The sequence below is a fragment of the Tamandua tetradactyla genome, chromosome 20 (genome assembly GCF_023851605.1).
Source record: "Tamandua tetradactyla isolate mTamTet1 chromosome 20, mTamTet1.pri, whole genome shotgun sequence".
Classification (NCBI taxonomy): domain Eukaryota; kingdom Metazoa; phylum Chordata; class Mammalia; order Pilosa; family Myrmecophagidae; genus Tamandua; species Tamandua tetradactyla.
The window spans coordinates 58525523-58539882 of NC_135346.1; the positions used below are offsets into that span (position 1 = coordinate 58525523).

Consider the following 14360-nt stretch of genomic DNA (forward strand, 5'->3'; position numbering starts at 1 on the left):
GAGTCAGTTAAGTAAAAAAAATTCATTCAAAATAACAACTAAAAGAATCAAGAACCTAAATTAATGAGGGCATAAAGGACTTATACACAGAAAACTACATAACACTGCTAAAAGAAATCAAAGAAGATCTAAATAGGTGGAAAGACATTCCCTGCTCATGGATAAGAAGATTAAATATAGTTAAGATGCCAATTCTACCCAAATTGATCTACAGATTAAACACAGTACCAATCAAAACTCTAACAACCTATTTTGAAAACATGGAAAAGCTAGTTACCAAATTCATTGGAAAGGAAAGAGACCCCAAATAGCTAAAAGCATCCTCAAAAAGAAGAACAAAATGGGAGGATTAGCACTTCCTGACTTTAAAACTTATTATAAAACCACAGTGGTCAAACAGCATGGTACTGGCACAAAGACAGAAGTACTGGCCAATGGAACAGTATCAAGAGTGCAGAAATAGATCACTTAATCTAAGGTCAACTGATTTTTGACAAGGTCCACAAATCTACTGAACTGGGACAAAATTCTCTTTTCAGAAAATCGGGGTGGGAAAACTGGATATTAATAGCCAAAGAAATTAAAGAAAACCCTTACTTACACCCTGTTCTAGTTTGCTAGCTGCCAGAATGCAATATACCAGAAACAGAACGGCTTTTAAAAAGGGAAATTTAATAAGTTGAAAGTTTACAGTTCTAAGACCATGAGAATTTCCAAATTAAAGAAAGTCTATAAAAATGTTCAAATTAAGGTATCAACAAGAGGTCACCTTCACTAAAGAAAGGCCAATGAAGTTCAGGGTTTCTCTCTCCACTGGAAAGTCATATGGTGAACATGGGGACGTCTACTAGCTTCCTCTCCAGGCCTCTTGCTTCATGAAGCTCCCCCAGAAGCATTCACCTTCTTCATCTCCAGAGGTCACTGGCTGGTTGACTCTGTGGTTCTCTTGTCATTCTGAAGCTTTCTCCAAAATGCTTCCTTTTTAAAGGGATTCCAGTAAAGTAATCAAGACCCACTTGGAATGGATGGAGTCACATCTCCCTCTTTTCAAAAGTTAATACCACAACTGGGTGAGTCACATCTCTTTGGTGATAAACTAATCAAGCTTCCAACCTATAAGAAACGGTTGCTCCCACAAGATTGATTAGGATTAAACACATGGCTTTTCTAGGATACATAAATCCTTCCAAACCAGCACATATACTATACAAAAATTAACTCAAAGTAGATCAAACACCTAAATATAAGAACTAGAACCATAAAGCTTTAGAAGAAGATGTAGGGAGACATCTTCAAGGCCTAGTAATAGGACATAGCTTCCTAAACTTTACACCCAAAGCACAAGCAACAGAAGAAAAAATAGATAAATGGGAGCTCCTCAAAATCAAATGCTTCTACACCTCAAAAGACTTCACCAAAAAGTTGAAGAGGCATCCAACTCAATGGGATAAAATACTTGGAAATCATAAATCTGACAAAGGTTTGATATCCTATATACATAAAGAAATCATACAACTCAACAACAAAAGATTCAACAACCCAATTATAAAATGGGCTAAAGATATGAATGGACATTTTTCTAATGAGCAAATACAGATGCTAAACAGCATATGAAGAGATGCTCATTTTCATTAGCTATAAGAGAAATGCAGATAAAGACTACAATGAGATACCACCTCACATCTTTAAGAATGGCTGCTATTAAACAAACAGGAAACTACAAATGTTGGAGAGGATGTATAGAAATTGGGACACTGCTGGTGGGTATGTATAACGGTATAGCCACTATGGAAGACAGTATGGCTATTCCTTAGAAAACTAAATATTGAGTTGCCCTATTACCCAGCAATAGCTCTGCGTGGTATACCCAGAAGAGCTGAAAGCAGTGACACAAACAGACGTTTTCACACTGATGTTCAGAGCAGCATTATTCACAATTGCCAAAAGATAGAAACAAACCAAATGCCCATAAACTGATGAGTGGATTAACAAATTGCGATATATACATATGATGGAATATCACGCAGCAGTAAGATGAAATGACATACGGAAGCACATGACAAGATGGATGAACCTTGAGGATATAATGCTGAGTGAAATAAGCCAGGCACAAAAGGATAGATACTGTATAACTCCACTTTTACAACCATAGTAAAAGTAAAATCAGAGGCTTATAATACAGAATATAGGAGACTTAGAGATACACAGACGCTACAGATAGGTGAATGGTTTGTTAATGAAGTTGAAGTCAAATGTAAGGGAATAGATAGAAGTAAAGGCCGTTCTCTAGTGGGTCTATAACTATTACCATATTGAAGGTGAACATGATTGAAAGGAGTTATATGGACCTATGTGTGCCACTGGTTAACACTAGAAATATAAATAAGTTCTTACAAGAACTATTTCAAAGGTATGATTCATGTACAAAGAGTGTTTAAGTCCAGGGTATAAGGGGAAAACTGCTATTGCATGCTACAGGCTATGATTAACAGGAAAATATCAGCAGTACCACAGCAAGAGCAGGGGTAAAGAACAGGGGGAGGGACCAGAGCTAAGGGGAGGTTTAGATTTCCTATTTGGTGAGAGTGTGTTTATTGATTATTTTTCTCTTGAGAACAATGAAATTATCTAAAATGGAGAGTGTTGATGGACTGTGGACTTTGAGCATTATACATGATGCCTAATAAACGCAGGTGACTGAAGGATGCATTGACTGAGAAGTAGATTGACGAATGACGGTGTATACATTTGATCGAATATTGTGCTGCTACTAAAAGGAGCGAAGTTGTGAGGCGGGCAACGATGTGAATGAACCTGTGGGACATTTGGCAAAATACGCAAGAAATGAAAGAGCAATTATTGTATGGTCTCCTTTAGAAAATGCTTAGAAGAAAACAGAGGTCTAAATCGTAAGCTCTTCTAGCAGACAAATTTAGTACGGAGTGGTAGTTGCCATTTCTGGAATTTGAGAGGATGGTTTATGTATCTAGAACCTGGTATTTAGAGATAAGAATGAAGTGGATTAAGTCAGGATTAAGGTAATTCAGAACACAGGGGTAAGGAAGACATTGTCTATATTTTAGAACTGTACATACTCTTTGAGACCAAAGGAAGAAAGATTTATTTAGTCCAGAACCTAAATTTTCTATAGCACATAATCTAACTCAATCTGTCCGGACAGCTCACTGAAACACAGGGAGCCCAGGACAAGAATGAGAGCCTTTAATCCTGTGTAGCTTAATTTAATGTCTGAATACATCCTAGACTACATTAAGTAGATAATCAAAAAGTATTGGCAAGTCCCTTAAGGGATGGGAGAAAACTACTGAACTATTAAACTTTACCATCATGGAAATCCCTAATACTGTGTCAAACATTAGGGACACCCAAATCAATAGGCCAAGCACTTGATCTTGAGGCTTACTCTTGTGAAGCTTATGTAGGTACCAAAGAACCTTAGCCTACCTATAGGTATGCCTAAGAGTTACTTCTGGAGGACCCCTTTTGTTGCTCAGATGTGGCTTCACTCTCTCTATGCCCAACTCTGCAAGTGAAATCACTGCTCTCCCTGCTATGGGCGACATGATATCCAGGGGTAAAGTCTCCCAGGTGGCATGGGAGATGACTTCCTGGCACCATGGGATCAACAATTCCATCCTGACCAAAAGGAGGAAAAGAAGTATACCTAATAAAGTATCAATAGCTAAGAGAGTTAAAATAGAATTGAGAGGCTACTCTGGAGGCTGCTCTGACGCAAGCGTCAGTTAGACATTGCTACCTATCATAACTCGCCAAACCCCAACCAAAACCATTCCAAGGAATCCTAAAGAACACCTAGGGCACTATATAAGATCCTACTAAGGTTCCATGCACTAGGGTAACTTTCCAGAAACCTACAACCTCCAGATGGGTCCCTGGACCAGGTAAGTTCTACAACCTAGAGGGGCCAGCCTCTCCAGAACATCAGCTAGTTCCATCTCCCTACCCCATATTACTGGCAGCCCCTTCCAACATGAAAAATTTAGAATGGCCATAGCCCAAATGCCCCTAAAGAGTGGGACAGAAAGATCAAAGATGATGGTGGAGTTATAGAGAGAAGGTAGGGTTTAATAAACAAATATAATTGCTAAATCATTAAATTGATATTTCTTTTAGTCTCTAGTCTCTTACAGCAGCTAGAATTAAAAACTTAAAATTGTGGAATTGTAACCATACCAAACTCTGAAATATATTCTACAACTAATTGTTGTGTTGTGCTTTGAAATTTATTGCTTTTCTGTATACATGTTATTTTTTACAAATAAGAAAAAAAAAGTCAATTGCGATGATAAAAAAAAAAATAACCTTCTAGCCTCCTATATTCTGGAGCAGCTAAAAGGAAAAACCTGAGATGACAATATGGTAGCCCATAACAAACTCTGAGATCTGTCCTGTAACTACTTGTTGAAGAGCACTTTGAGAATATTGCTTTTTCCTTCCTTTGCTTAGTATATATTTTATATTATACAATAAAACAAGTTAAAATATATATATGTGTGTGTACATATAACCACTGTGCCCTGAAAAACATTTTTTGCCTATATTTACACCTTAAAAGATAAAGAGACATTAGTAAATCTATATTGTCAGAAAGATGCTACTAGCAATTTCTCAACTAGCATTATTTTTACACAGATGTCTCCAGATATTGCCAAAGGTACCTTGGGGGCACACTCCCCCACTTTCCAACCCCTGCATTGAAAACCACCATTTTTAATAGATGACTGAAAGCAGGAATGATGTAAAATAGTCTCTTTAAAAGGACTTTGTTTTTTCATTTCTTTCAAAATTCTGCTTGAATAAAACATTGCAGATATCGGACCAATGAGTAAATCATAGCCTAGATTGTTATATAATTCTGACTATAATTGAACGTCAATGAGGGGATGCCAAATTCAGACCAGCAGCCAAAATGCACAACTATCAACCTTACTAAGATCAGTAATTTAATCCAGGATTCAAATACAATAAATAGGACAGAACCCACAGTTCAGCAATAAGCAAAACACACAAATTAGGAATGATAATGAGTCTTCACTACTCAGTAGGATTCAGAATAACCACTTTGACATCTACTTAGCATATAGAAAATTGGAAAGAGTGTTGCTTCCACCCTTAGTAACATTGTACTAATTAAAGATCTCTAGGGAAACAGAATCAATAGAATATAACTGTAAATATGAGATTTTATAAAGGTGTCTCATGCGACGATGGGTATGCACGAGTCCAAATTCTATAGGGCAAGCTGCAAGCTGATGGCTCCAATGAAGGTCTTAATGAATCCCCCAGGAGAGGCTAGCTGGCTGACTGCAGCAGAGATTCTCTACTGACTTCTCCTTTAAAGCCTTCGACTGATTAGATTATATGTCAATTGTGGGGGGCACTCCCCTTAGCGGACTACAGATGTAATCAGCCATGGATGCAATTGATGTGCTGATAATTTAATGAACCAGCCTTCTGGCTTACTAACCAGCCATGGAATGTTCTTGCAGTGATGGTTAGGCCAGTGCTTGCTTGACCAAACAACTGGGCACCATTATCTGGCCAAGCTGACACATGAACTCAACAATAAAAAAACATCAACAACAAAAATGGATAATCTAAAAATTCACAACTTTCCTTGAATTCATCAGAGAGCTAAGATTGCAGGGCAATCAATTAACTCAAAATCTAAGGAATGATAGGGATCTCCAAGGACGGACAAGACATGAGCACTTGCTGAGCTGCGGCAGACACTGGATCCCATACAAGCTGGTAAGAAAAAACTCAGCTAAGATTTTTAACAAATTGCTAAAGGCCAAGCCTGGGCTAGTGTGAGAAAACAGAACACATGGGAGTCATAGATACAACAAGTAGAATTTGTACCCACTCAAAGGCTTTTCTCCCAAACTCTACTATGTGCTCACAAGAAAAATTGGGTGCAGGGTGGGAGAAAGCCTCCCTCATGATACAGGCCTAGGGAGGGCAACTGATGGAAGAAAGGTATGAGAGCCCATAATGATTCCTATTTCCCAAATTGAGCAAAAGCCTTAAGATGCTGAAAGAAGGGCAGCAAAACCTGTTGTCTTCAGGCCAGCAGTTAATAGCCATTGTAGATGGGGAAAAGTAAATAGAAAAATTCTATATGCAGAGATGGGACAGGAAAATGACTTGACTCTAAACAAGATCCCCTACTGTGTTGGTCTGAAAGGATTACGTATCCTAGAAAAAGCCATGTTTCAGTCCTGATCTTTTAATCCCTATTCAGCAATATAGACTGGAAACTTGATTAGATCATCTCCACGGAGATGTGGCGCCCAATTGTGGATATTAACCTTTGACTAAAGGAAGATGTGTCTCTACCCATTCCAGGTGGGTCTTGATTAGTTTACTGCAATCCTTTAAAAAAGAAAACACTTTGGAAAAGATTGAGAACGACAGAGCCACAAGAACCATGAGAGCTCATGTAGCCAGAGACTTTTGGGGATGAAGAAGGAAAATGGCCCAGGGGAGCTTCATGAAACAAGAAGCCCAGAGAGAAAAGGAGCAGACATCCCCATGTCCACCATGTGCCCTTCCAGTGAGAGAGAAACCCTGGATGTCATCTGCCCTCTTGAACCAAAGTATTTTTCCCTGGATGCTTTAGATTGGACATTTCTATAGCCTTGCTTTAATTTGCACATTTTCACAGCTTTAGAACTGTAAACTTGCAACTTATTAAATTCCTCCTTTTCTTTTTTTTAAATTCCCCCTTTTTAAAAAACGATTATAATATATAAAACAACTAGAAAGAAGATCAACAAGGAAATACAACAGTATAAAGCAACTAGACCTAACAGAAATTTATAGGACACTACACCTAACTATGTGTGTGTGTGTGTGTGTACATATATATATATAGTTATATAGAACTATATATATACAGACTATATACATAACATTCTCCAGGACATACTATATTCTAAGCAATTAAACAAGTGCCAATAAACACAGAAGGAGTGAAACCATACAATGATTATCCTACCACTACAATGGAGTAAATTAGAAATAAAGAACAGATAGAAGTTTGGGAAATTCATAAATACATGTAAATTAAATAATATATTGCTAAATAACCATGGGTCAAAAAGAAATCAAAAGGAACATTATAATCTGAGATGAATGAAAATGAAGACACAATATATGTCTTCAAAATTTATGTGCTGCCATTAAATAACTGCTGTATGCTGCTTAAATAAAAAAAAGAAGAAAAATCTCAAATCAATAACCTAACTTTTACCTTAAGATGCAGGAAAAAAAAGGAAACTGAACTTATGCAAGCAAAAGGAGGTAAATAATAAGAGTAGAAAAAAAACAAGACCATATCAATGAAACCAACAGTTGGTATTTTAAAAATATGAACAAAATTGAGAAACTTGAGTCAGTCTCTGTAATTTGTTTCTTTCTGGGAGCTTGCTGGTTCATCTGATTTATTGCTTACAGTTCATATATTCCCTTATAATTCTTATAAGTTGTCATGTCCCCACTTTCATTCTGATTTTATTTATTTGAGTCTTCTCTTTGTGTGGGTCATACAGGTAAAAACCTGGCTTCACAAAGATCTACACAGTACTAGCCAGGGTACTGAATGTTCAGGGTACCTGAACATTCAATATCACTTTAAAATGCAAAAAAAAAAAAAAAAAATGTTAAGCGACTTCACAACTGAGTAAAAATAAAAGGCAAATCCTCCAACAAAGGATTCTAATGGCAAAAAAAACCAATAATAATAGGTACTAGTATTTGAGCCTCTACTAAGTGACTAAGTAAATGCACTTTACTGATGAAGAAACAGGCAGGCTAAAAGCAAGGACTTCCCAAAAATTCCAAATAATAAGAGTTTATGAAGCAAAATTTCAAACCTAAGTATATACTGTAACTAACTCTGCAGGTCAAATTCTTTTAACACTTTGCCTATAATTAGTCAGCTAAATAACCAGTACTAATTCTATAAAAAATTCTTAAAAATTTTAGTGGAATACAGAATAAACAAAAAGTATATACACTGTAACTCAGAGAACTCTCTCTTCCTAATGAAAAAACTACTTTCAATTCTACAAAGCTGCAATACCCAAACCATTCTCAAGATAAAAACAAAAACATACGTGCAATTTTTCTTTTAGCTAAACACTTTGCTCTATTTGACTGTTTTGTCTTCATTTTCTGCAGTCCATTCTCTTCCTTTGGTTCCTGTTACAAAAGAAAAAATATGATCAGTGTGGCTACCACTAAAAGTACTACACTATCTCCTAAATCTTCTCTAGGGCTACTAGAAGTCTCCAAACTTTGAAGAATCAGTAATTATTGTAAATTGCACTTAAAACATTAGAAGATACTTTTCTGTTAAAAAAGTAAACTTTTAAGGTCTAGAACCAATAAAAATCACAGAAATAAAAATTTCTAATATACTGATATTGTCTGTCACATAAACCCTCATGTAAAATCTAGTCAATGTGCAATGCACCAGTAAGTAGCCACCAGCATTAAAAGAAAGCATGAGTCAAGTTTTAAAATTCAGTAATAATGTTTAAACTCAGGGAGCATTCAATTTAAAATAGTATTTAAACTCAAAAATCAACAAACTAAGGAAAAACATAGAACATATTTATCAGAAAAATGGCTAATTTTCTTTACATATAGTTTTGAAAATCAATAAAAAGACCAATAATTATCCACTTTCCATACGCAAAGAACAAGATGAAGCAGTTCACAGGAAAAGATATATAAAAGGTTCATGAGTATATGAAAGATGTTCAAATTTACTTGGGAAATACAAATTAAAATAACTACATAGATAATATTTTTACCTAATAAATAGTAAAAATAAATACATTTTATAAAACAATGTGGGAAAACATGTACTCTCATAAATCCCTGTTGAGATGAAGGATGCATTTTTGCTTACAGGGAAAAATGGAAGTAACTTCTGAAATCTTAGATATAGATATCCTTTTATTCAAGAATCCACTTCTAGAAATACATTCTAGACAGAACCTTACACATAAGCATGAAGACGAGTGCACAATGATGCTCAGAGAATAAGTTTCATAACTATAAAGGACTATAAACAATGTAAATCAACATTGCTCAAAGTATGGTCTGCGGAATGGTGACAATCAGCAAGTGTTTAGTACTGATCCACCACAATATAAGTACAAAAATTAAGAATAAGTTTTTCTCCTTCCATTCTAATTTGAATTCCTTTTATTTTATTTCCTTACCTAATTACTTTGGTTAGGACTCCTAGTGTAATGATGAAGAGTAGTAGTAAAGGCAGGCATCTTTGTCTTCTTCCTGATCTTAGCAAGAAAGCTTTCAGTCTTTTAGCACTGACTACGATGGTAGCTCTGGACTTTTCATTAATGCTTTTCATCATGTTGAGGAAGTATTTTTCTATTTTCTAATTTGCCAAAAGTTTTCCCTATTAAAGGGTACTGACTTTTGTCAAATACTTTTTCTAATTCTATTTAAATAATCATGTGATTTCTTTCATTCATTCTCTTAACATGGTGTATTACATTAACTGATTTCTTACGTTGAAGCACCATTGCATTCCTGAGATAAATCCCAGCTGGTCATGAAGTATAATCTTTTAAAATTGTTGGACCCAGTTTGCTAGTATATTGTTAACGGATTTTTTCCACCTCTATTCAACAAGGGATATTGGTCTGTTATTTTCTTTTCTTGTGGTGTCTTTGTTTGGTGGTGGTATCAGGAAAACACTGGCCTCACAGAATGTTAGGAAATTTAACCTCCTCTTCAATTTTTTAGAATTGGTGTTATTTTAACAGTGAAGCCATAGGGTCCATTGGGTCGCAGGCTTTTCTTTGTTGGGAAGTTTCTGATTACTGCTTCAGTCTCTTCACTAATTTTAGGACTACTGAGATTTTTCTATTTCTTCCTGAGTAAGTTTCAGTAATTTGTATGTTTCTAGGAATTTGGCCATTTCATCTGGATTATCTAATTTTACTGGTGAATAATTACTCTAAGTGTTTTCACAGAATCCTTTTAGTTTCTGGGCAATCAATATTAATATCCAAACTTTCTTTTTTTTTTTTTTAAGTCAATTCTAGCTAAAGGATTCTCAATTTTATCTTCTTAAAGAATCAACTTTTAAATTTGTTGATTTCCTCTGCTGTATTTTTATTCCCTCTTCTATTTATTTCTGCTCAGATACTCATTATTTATTTCCTTCAACTAGCTTTGGGTTCAGTTTATTATTTTCTTCCTAAGTCCTTAACAGATAAAGTTAGTTAGTAAAACTTTGTTTTTGCAGATGACATGATTCTCTATACAGAAACCCCCATATAATCGAAACACATGCAAACACACACACTCACAAACTACAGTACAATAAAAGTATTCAATAAAGGTGCAGGGTACAAGATTGATGCAAAAAAAAAATCAGGTGTGTTTCACACTATCAATGCAATTAACATCCCTGAGTAGCTTAAAAATTATTAAATTCACAAATTTTAGGTTACATATATTTTACCATGATAATGTTTATCAGGTATGATCTGTTTCACATATATTTTCCCACGATGAATTCTATTAATCAGGTATGAGCAATACACTAGCATAATATCACTTACAATATCATCTAAAAATATAAAATACGTAGGAACAAATTTAGTCAAGGAGGTACAAAACTTGTATACTAAAAACTACAAAACATTGCTGAAAGAATCTAATGAAAACCTAAGTAAATTGAAAACATCCTATAATCACAGATTGGAAAAGTTAGTGTTCTTAAAATGCCACTAGTACACAAAATGATGTACAGATTCAAAAATTACCTTATCAAAATTCCAATGAACCTTTTCATGTTATCGAAAAATTAATCCTAAAATTTATATGGAACTATAAGGGACTCAGAATAGCCAAAACAATCTTGGTTGATCTTCTACTCCACCACTTTGCTGTACTCATTTATTAGCTCTGTAGCCTTGCACTGGACTTTTCAGGATTTCTGACATCTAATACCGTATCATGTGCAAACAGTTAAGAGTTTTTCTTCCTGTCCAATTCAGATAACTTCTATTTCTTTTTCTTGTCTAACTGCACTAGCTAGAACGTTCAGCATAATACTAAATAACAATGGTGAGAGCAGACATCCTTGTCTTCTTCATGATCTTAGGGGGAATGTTTTGTCTTTCCCCATTGAGGATGAGATTAGCTGTGGGTTTTTCATGCATTCCCTTTATCACGCTGAAGAAGTTCCCTTCTATTCTTATCATTTGAAGTGTTTTCATCAAGAAAGGATGTTGAATGTTGTCAAATACCTTTTCTACATCAATCAATATGATCATGTGGTTTTTCTGCTCTGGTTTATTGATTCGGTGTTATTACCTTAATTGATTTTCTTATGTTGAAGCATCCTTGTATACGTGGGGTAAATTTCACTTGGTCATGGTGTATAATTCTATTAATGTGCTGCTGGATTTGATTTGCAAGAATTTTATTGAGGATTTTTGCATCTATATTCATTAGAGAGATTGGTCTGTAATTTTCTTTTCTTGTAGTATATTTGTTTAGCTTTGATAAGAGGGTGATGTTGTCTTCATAGAATGATTTTGTTAGCTTTCCTCTTCTTCAATTTTTTGAAGAGTTTGAGAAGGATTGGTACTAATTCTTTCTTGAATGCTTGCTAGAATTCACACGTGAAGTCATTTGGTCCTGGATTTTTCTTTTTTGGGAACTTCTTTTTGACTGATTCAATCTCTTTATTTGTGATTGGTCCGTTGAGGTCATCTATATCTCCTTGAGTCAATGTTGGTTGTTCACACCTTTCTAGGAAGTTGTCCATTTCATCTACGTTGTTCTGTTTATTAGCATATGGTTGCTCACAGTATCCTCTCATACTTTCTTAATTTCTTCAGGGTCAATGGTTATGTCTCCTCTTCCATTTCTGATTTTATTTATTTGCATCCTCTCTTTTTTTTTTATCAACCTAGCTAAGGGTCCATCAATTTGAACTTTCTCAAAGAACCAACTCCTGGTTTTGTTGATTTTCTCGATTGTCTCCATGGTCTCAATTTCATTTATTTCTGCTCTATTCTTTGTTAATTCTTTCCTTTTGTTTGCTTTGGGGTTAGTTTGCTGTTCTGACAGTAATTCTTCCAAGTGAACAGTTAGTTCCACAATTTTTGCTCATTTTTCTTTTTTAATGTAGGCATTTTAGGCAACAAATTTCCCCTTTGCTACATCCCATAAATTCTGATATGTTGTATCTTCATTTTCATTTGCCTCAAGAAATTTACTGATTTCTCTTGTAATTCTTCCTTGACCCACTGGTTGCTTAAGAGTGTGTTATTGAACCTCCATTTATTCGTGAATTTTCTGGCCCTCTGCCTGTTGTTGATTTCCAGCTTCATTCCTTTATGTTCTGAGAAAGTATTTTGTACGATTTCAATCTTTCTAAATTTATTGAGACTTGCTTTGTGACCCAACATATGATCTATTCTTGAGAATGACCCATGAGCACTTGAGAAAAAGGTATAACCTGCTGCTGTGGGGTGTAGAGTTAGTTCTATAAATGTCTGTTAAGCCTAGTTCACATTTATTGCATTATTCAAATTGTTTCTTTATTGATTCTCGGTCTAGATGTTCTATCCATTGATGAGAGTGGGGAATTGAAGTTTCCAACCATTGTGGTAGAGGTGTCTATTTTTCCATTCAGTGGTTTCAGTGTTTGCCTCATGTATTTTGGGGTACTCTGATTTGGCACATAAATATTTATAATTGTTATGTCTTCTTGTTGAACTGTTCCTTTTATTAATATATAGTGTCCTTTTTGTCTCTTTTCATTTTTTTACATTTGAAGTTTAACTTTAGGATGTTAGTATAGCTACTCCTGCTCATTTCTGATTGTTGTTTGCATGAAATATCTTTCCCCAATCTTTCAATTTCAACCTATTTTTGTTCTTGGGTCTAAAATGAGTCTCCTGTAAACAGCATATAGATGGGTCCTGTTTTTTCATCTATTTTGCCAGTTTATATCTTTTGATTGGGGCATTTAATCCATTAACATTAAGTGTTATTACTGTAAGGCAGTACCTTCTTCTACCATTTTGCCTTTTGGATTTTATGTCATATCTAATTTTTTTCTCTTTTTATCCTTACAGATAATCTTCATTTCTACACTCTTCTCCAGCTCCTTCTCTCCTGTCTTTTCCTGTCCTCCTGTAGCACTCCCTTTAGTATTTTTTGCAGAACCTGTCTCTTAGCCACAAATTCTCTCAGTGATTGTCTGAAAATGTTTTAATCCTCCTCATTTTTGAAGGACAGTTTTGCTGGGTATAGAATTCTTGGTTGGTAGTTTTTCTCTTTTAGAACCTTAAATGTATCATACCACTGCCTTCTTGCCTCTATGGCTTCTGCTGAGATAACCACACATAATCTTATTGGGCTTCCCTAGTAGGTGATGAATTGCTTTTCTCTTGCTGCTTTCAAAATTCTCTGTTTCTCTTTGACATCTGACAGTCTGATTAGTAGGTGTCATGGAGTGTGTTTATTTGGATCTATTCTGTTCAGGGTATGGTGCACTTCTTGGGGCTGTAATTTTATGTCTTTTATAAGAGATGGGAAATTTTCACTGATTATTTCCTCCCGTGTCTTTCTCCCCTTTTCCTTTCTCTTCTTCTGGGACACCCACAACACATGTATCTGTAGGCTTCATGTTATCATTCAATTCCCCAAGACCCTGCTCATATTTTTCCATTCTTTCCCTATATTTTCTTTTGTGTGTCAGATTTCAGATGTCCCATCCTCTAGTTCATGAATCCTTTCTTCTGCCTCTTCAAATCTATTATTGTAGTTTTCCATTGTTTTTTCCATCTCTCTACTGTGACTTTTATTCCCATAAGTTGTGTTTTGTTTTTTCAAACTTTCAATTTCTTCTTTTTGTTTGCCCAATACCTTTATATCCTCCCTCAACTTGTTGATTTGATTTTTCATGAGATTTTTCCACATCTGTTGGAACATCCTGAATTAGTTGTTTCAACTCCTGCATCTCATTTCAACTGTTGGTTTGTTCCTTTGACTGAGCCATACCTTCAATTTTCCTAGTATGACTCATTTTTTGCTGGCATCTAGGCATTTGATTTCCTTAATTAATTTATTCAAGAGGTTGTTTTCACTCTTTTATCTGGGATTTTCTTGCTGGATGGCTTTGTTCTCTATCTGTTCTTTGACATCCAGTTCAACTTATTCTAGACCTGTAGCATAGGTTCTGTTTAACTGATCAGAATGTGCTTTTTCCGTCAGCTCTGCCCCCTCTCTGCAAAGGGCAGAAACTCCTA

At 35.3% G+C, this 14360-nt stretch overlaps 1 protein-coding gene across 1 annotated transcript in view; it reads right to left on the bottom strand.

The window, feature by feature from the left end:
* The window catches only part of UIMC1 (ubiquitin interaction motif containing 1), a 235272-nt gene that overhangs the window by 135262 nt on the left and 85650 nt on the right, over window positions 1-14360 (bottom strand). The window contains exon 4 of the mRNA XM_077137728.1: window positions 8163-8247. Coding sequence (XP_076993843.1) covers window positions 8163-8247 — 85 coding nt within the window. The remainder of the gene's footprint in view (window positions 1-8162; window positions 8248-14360) is intronic.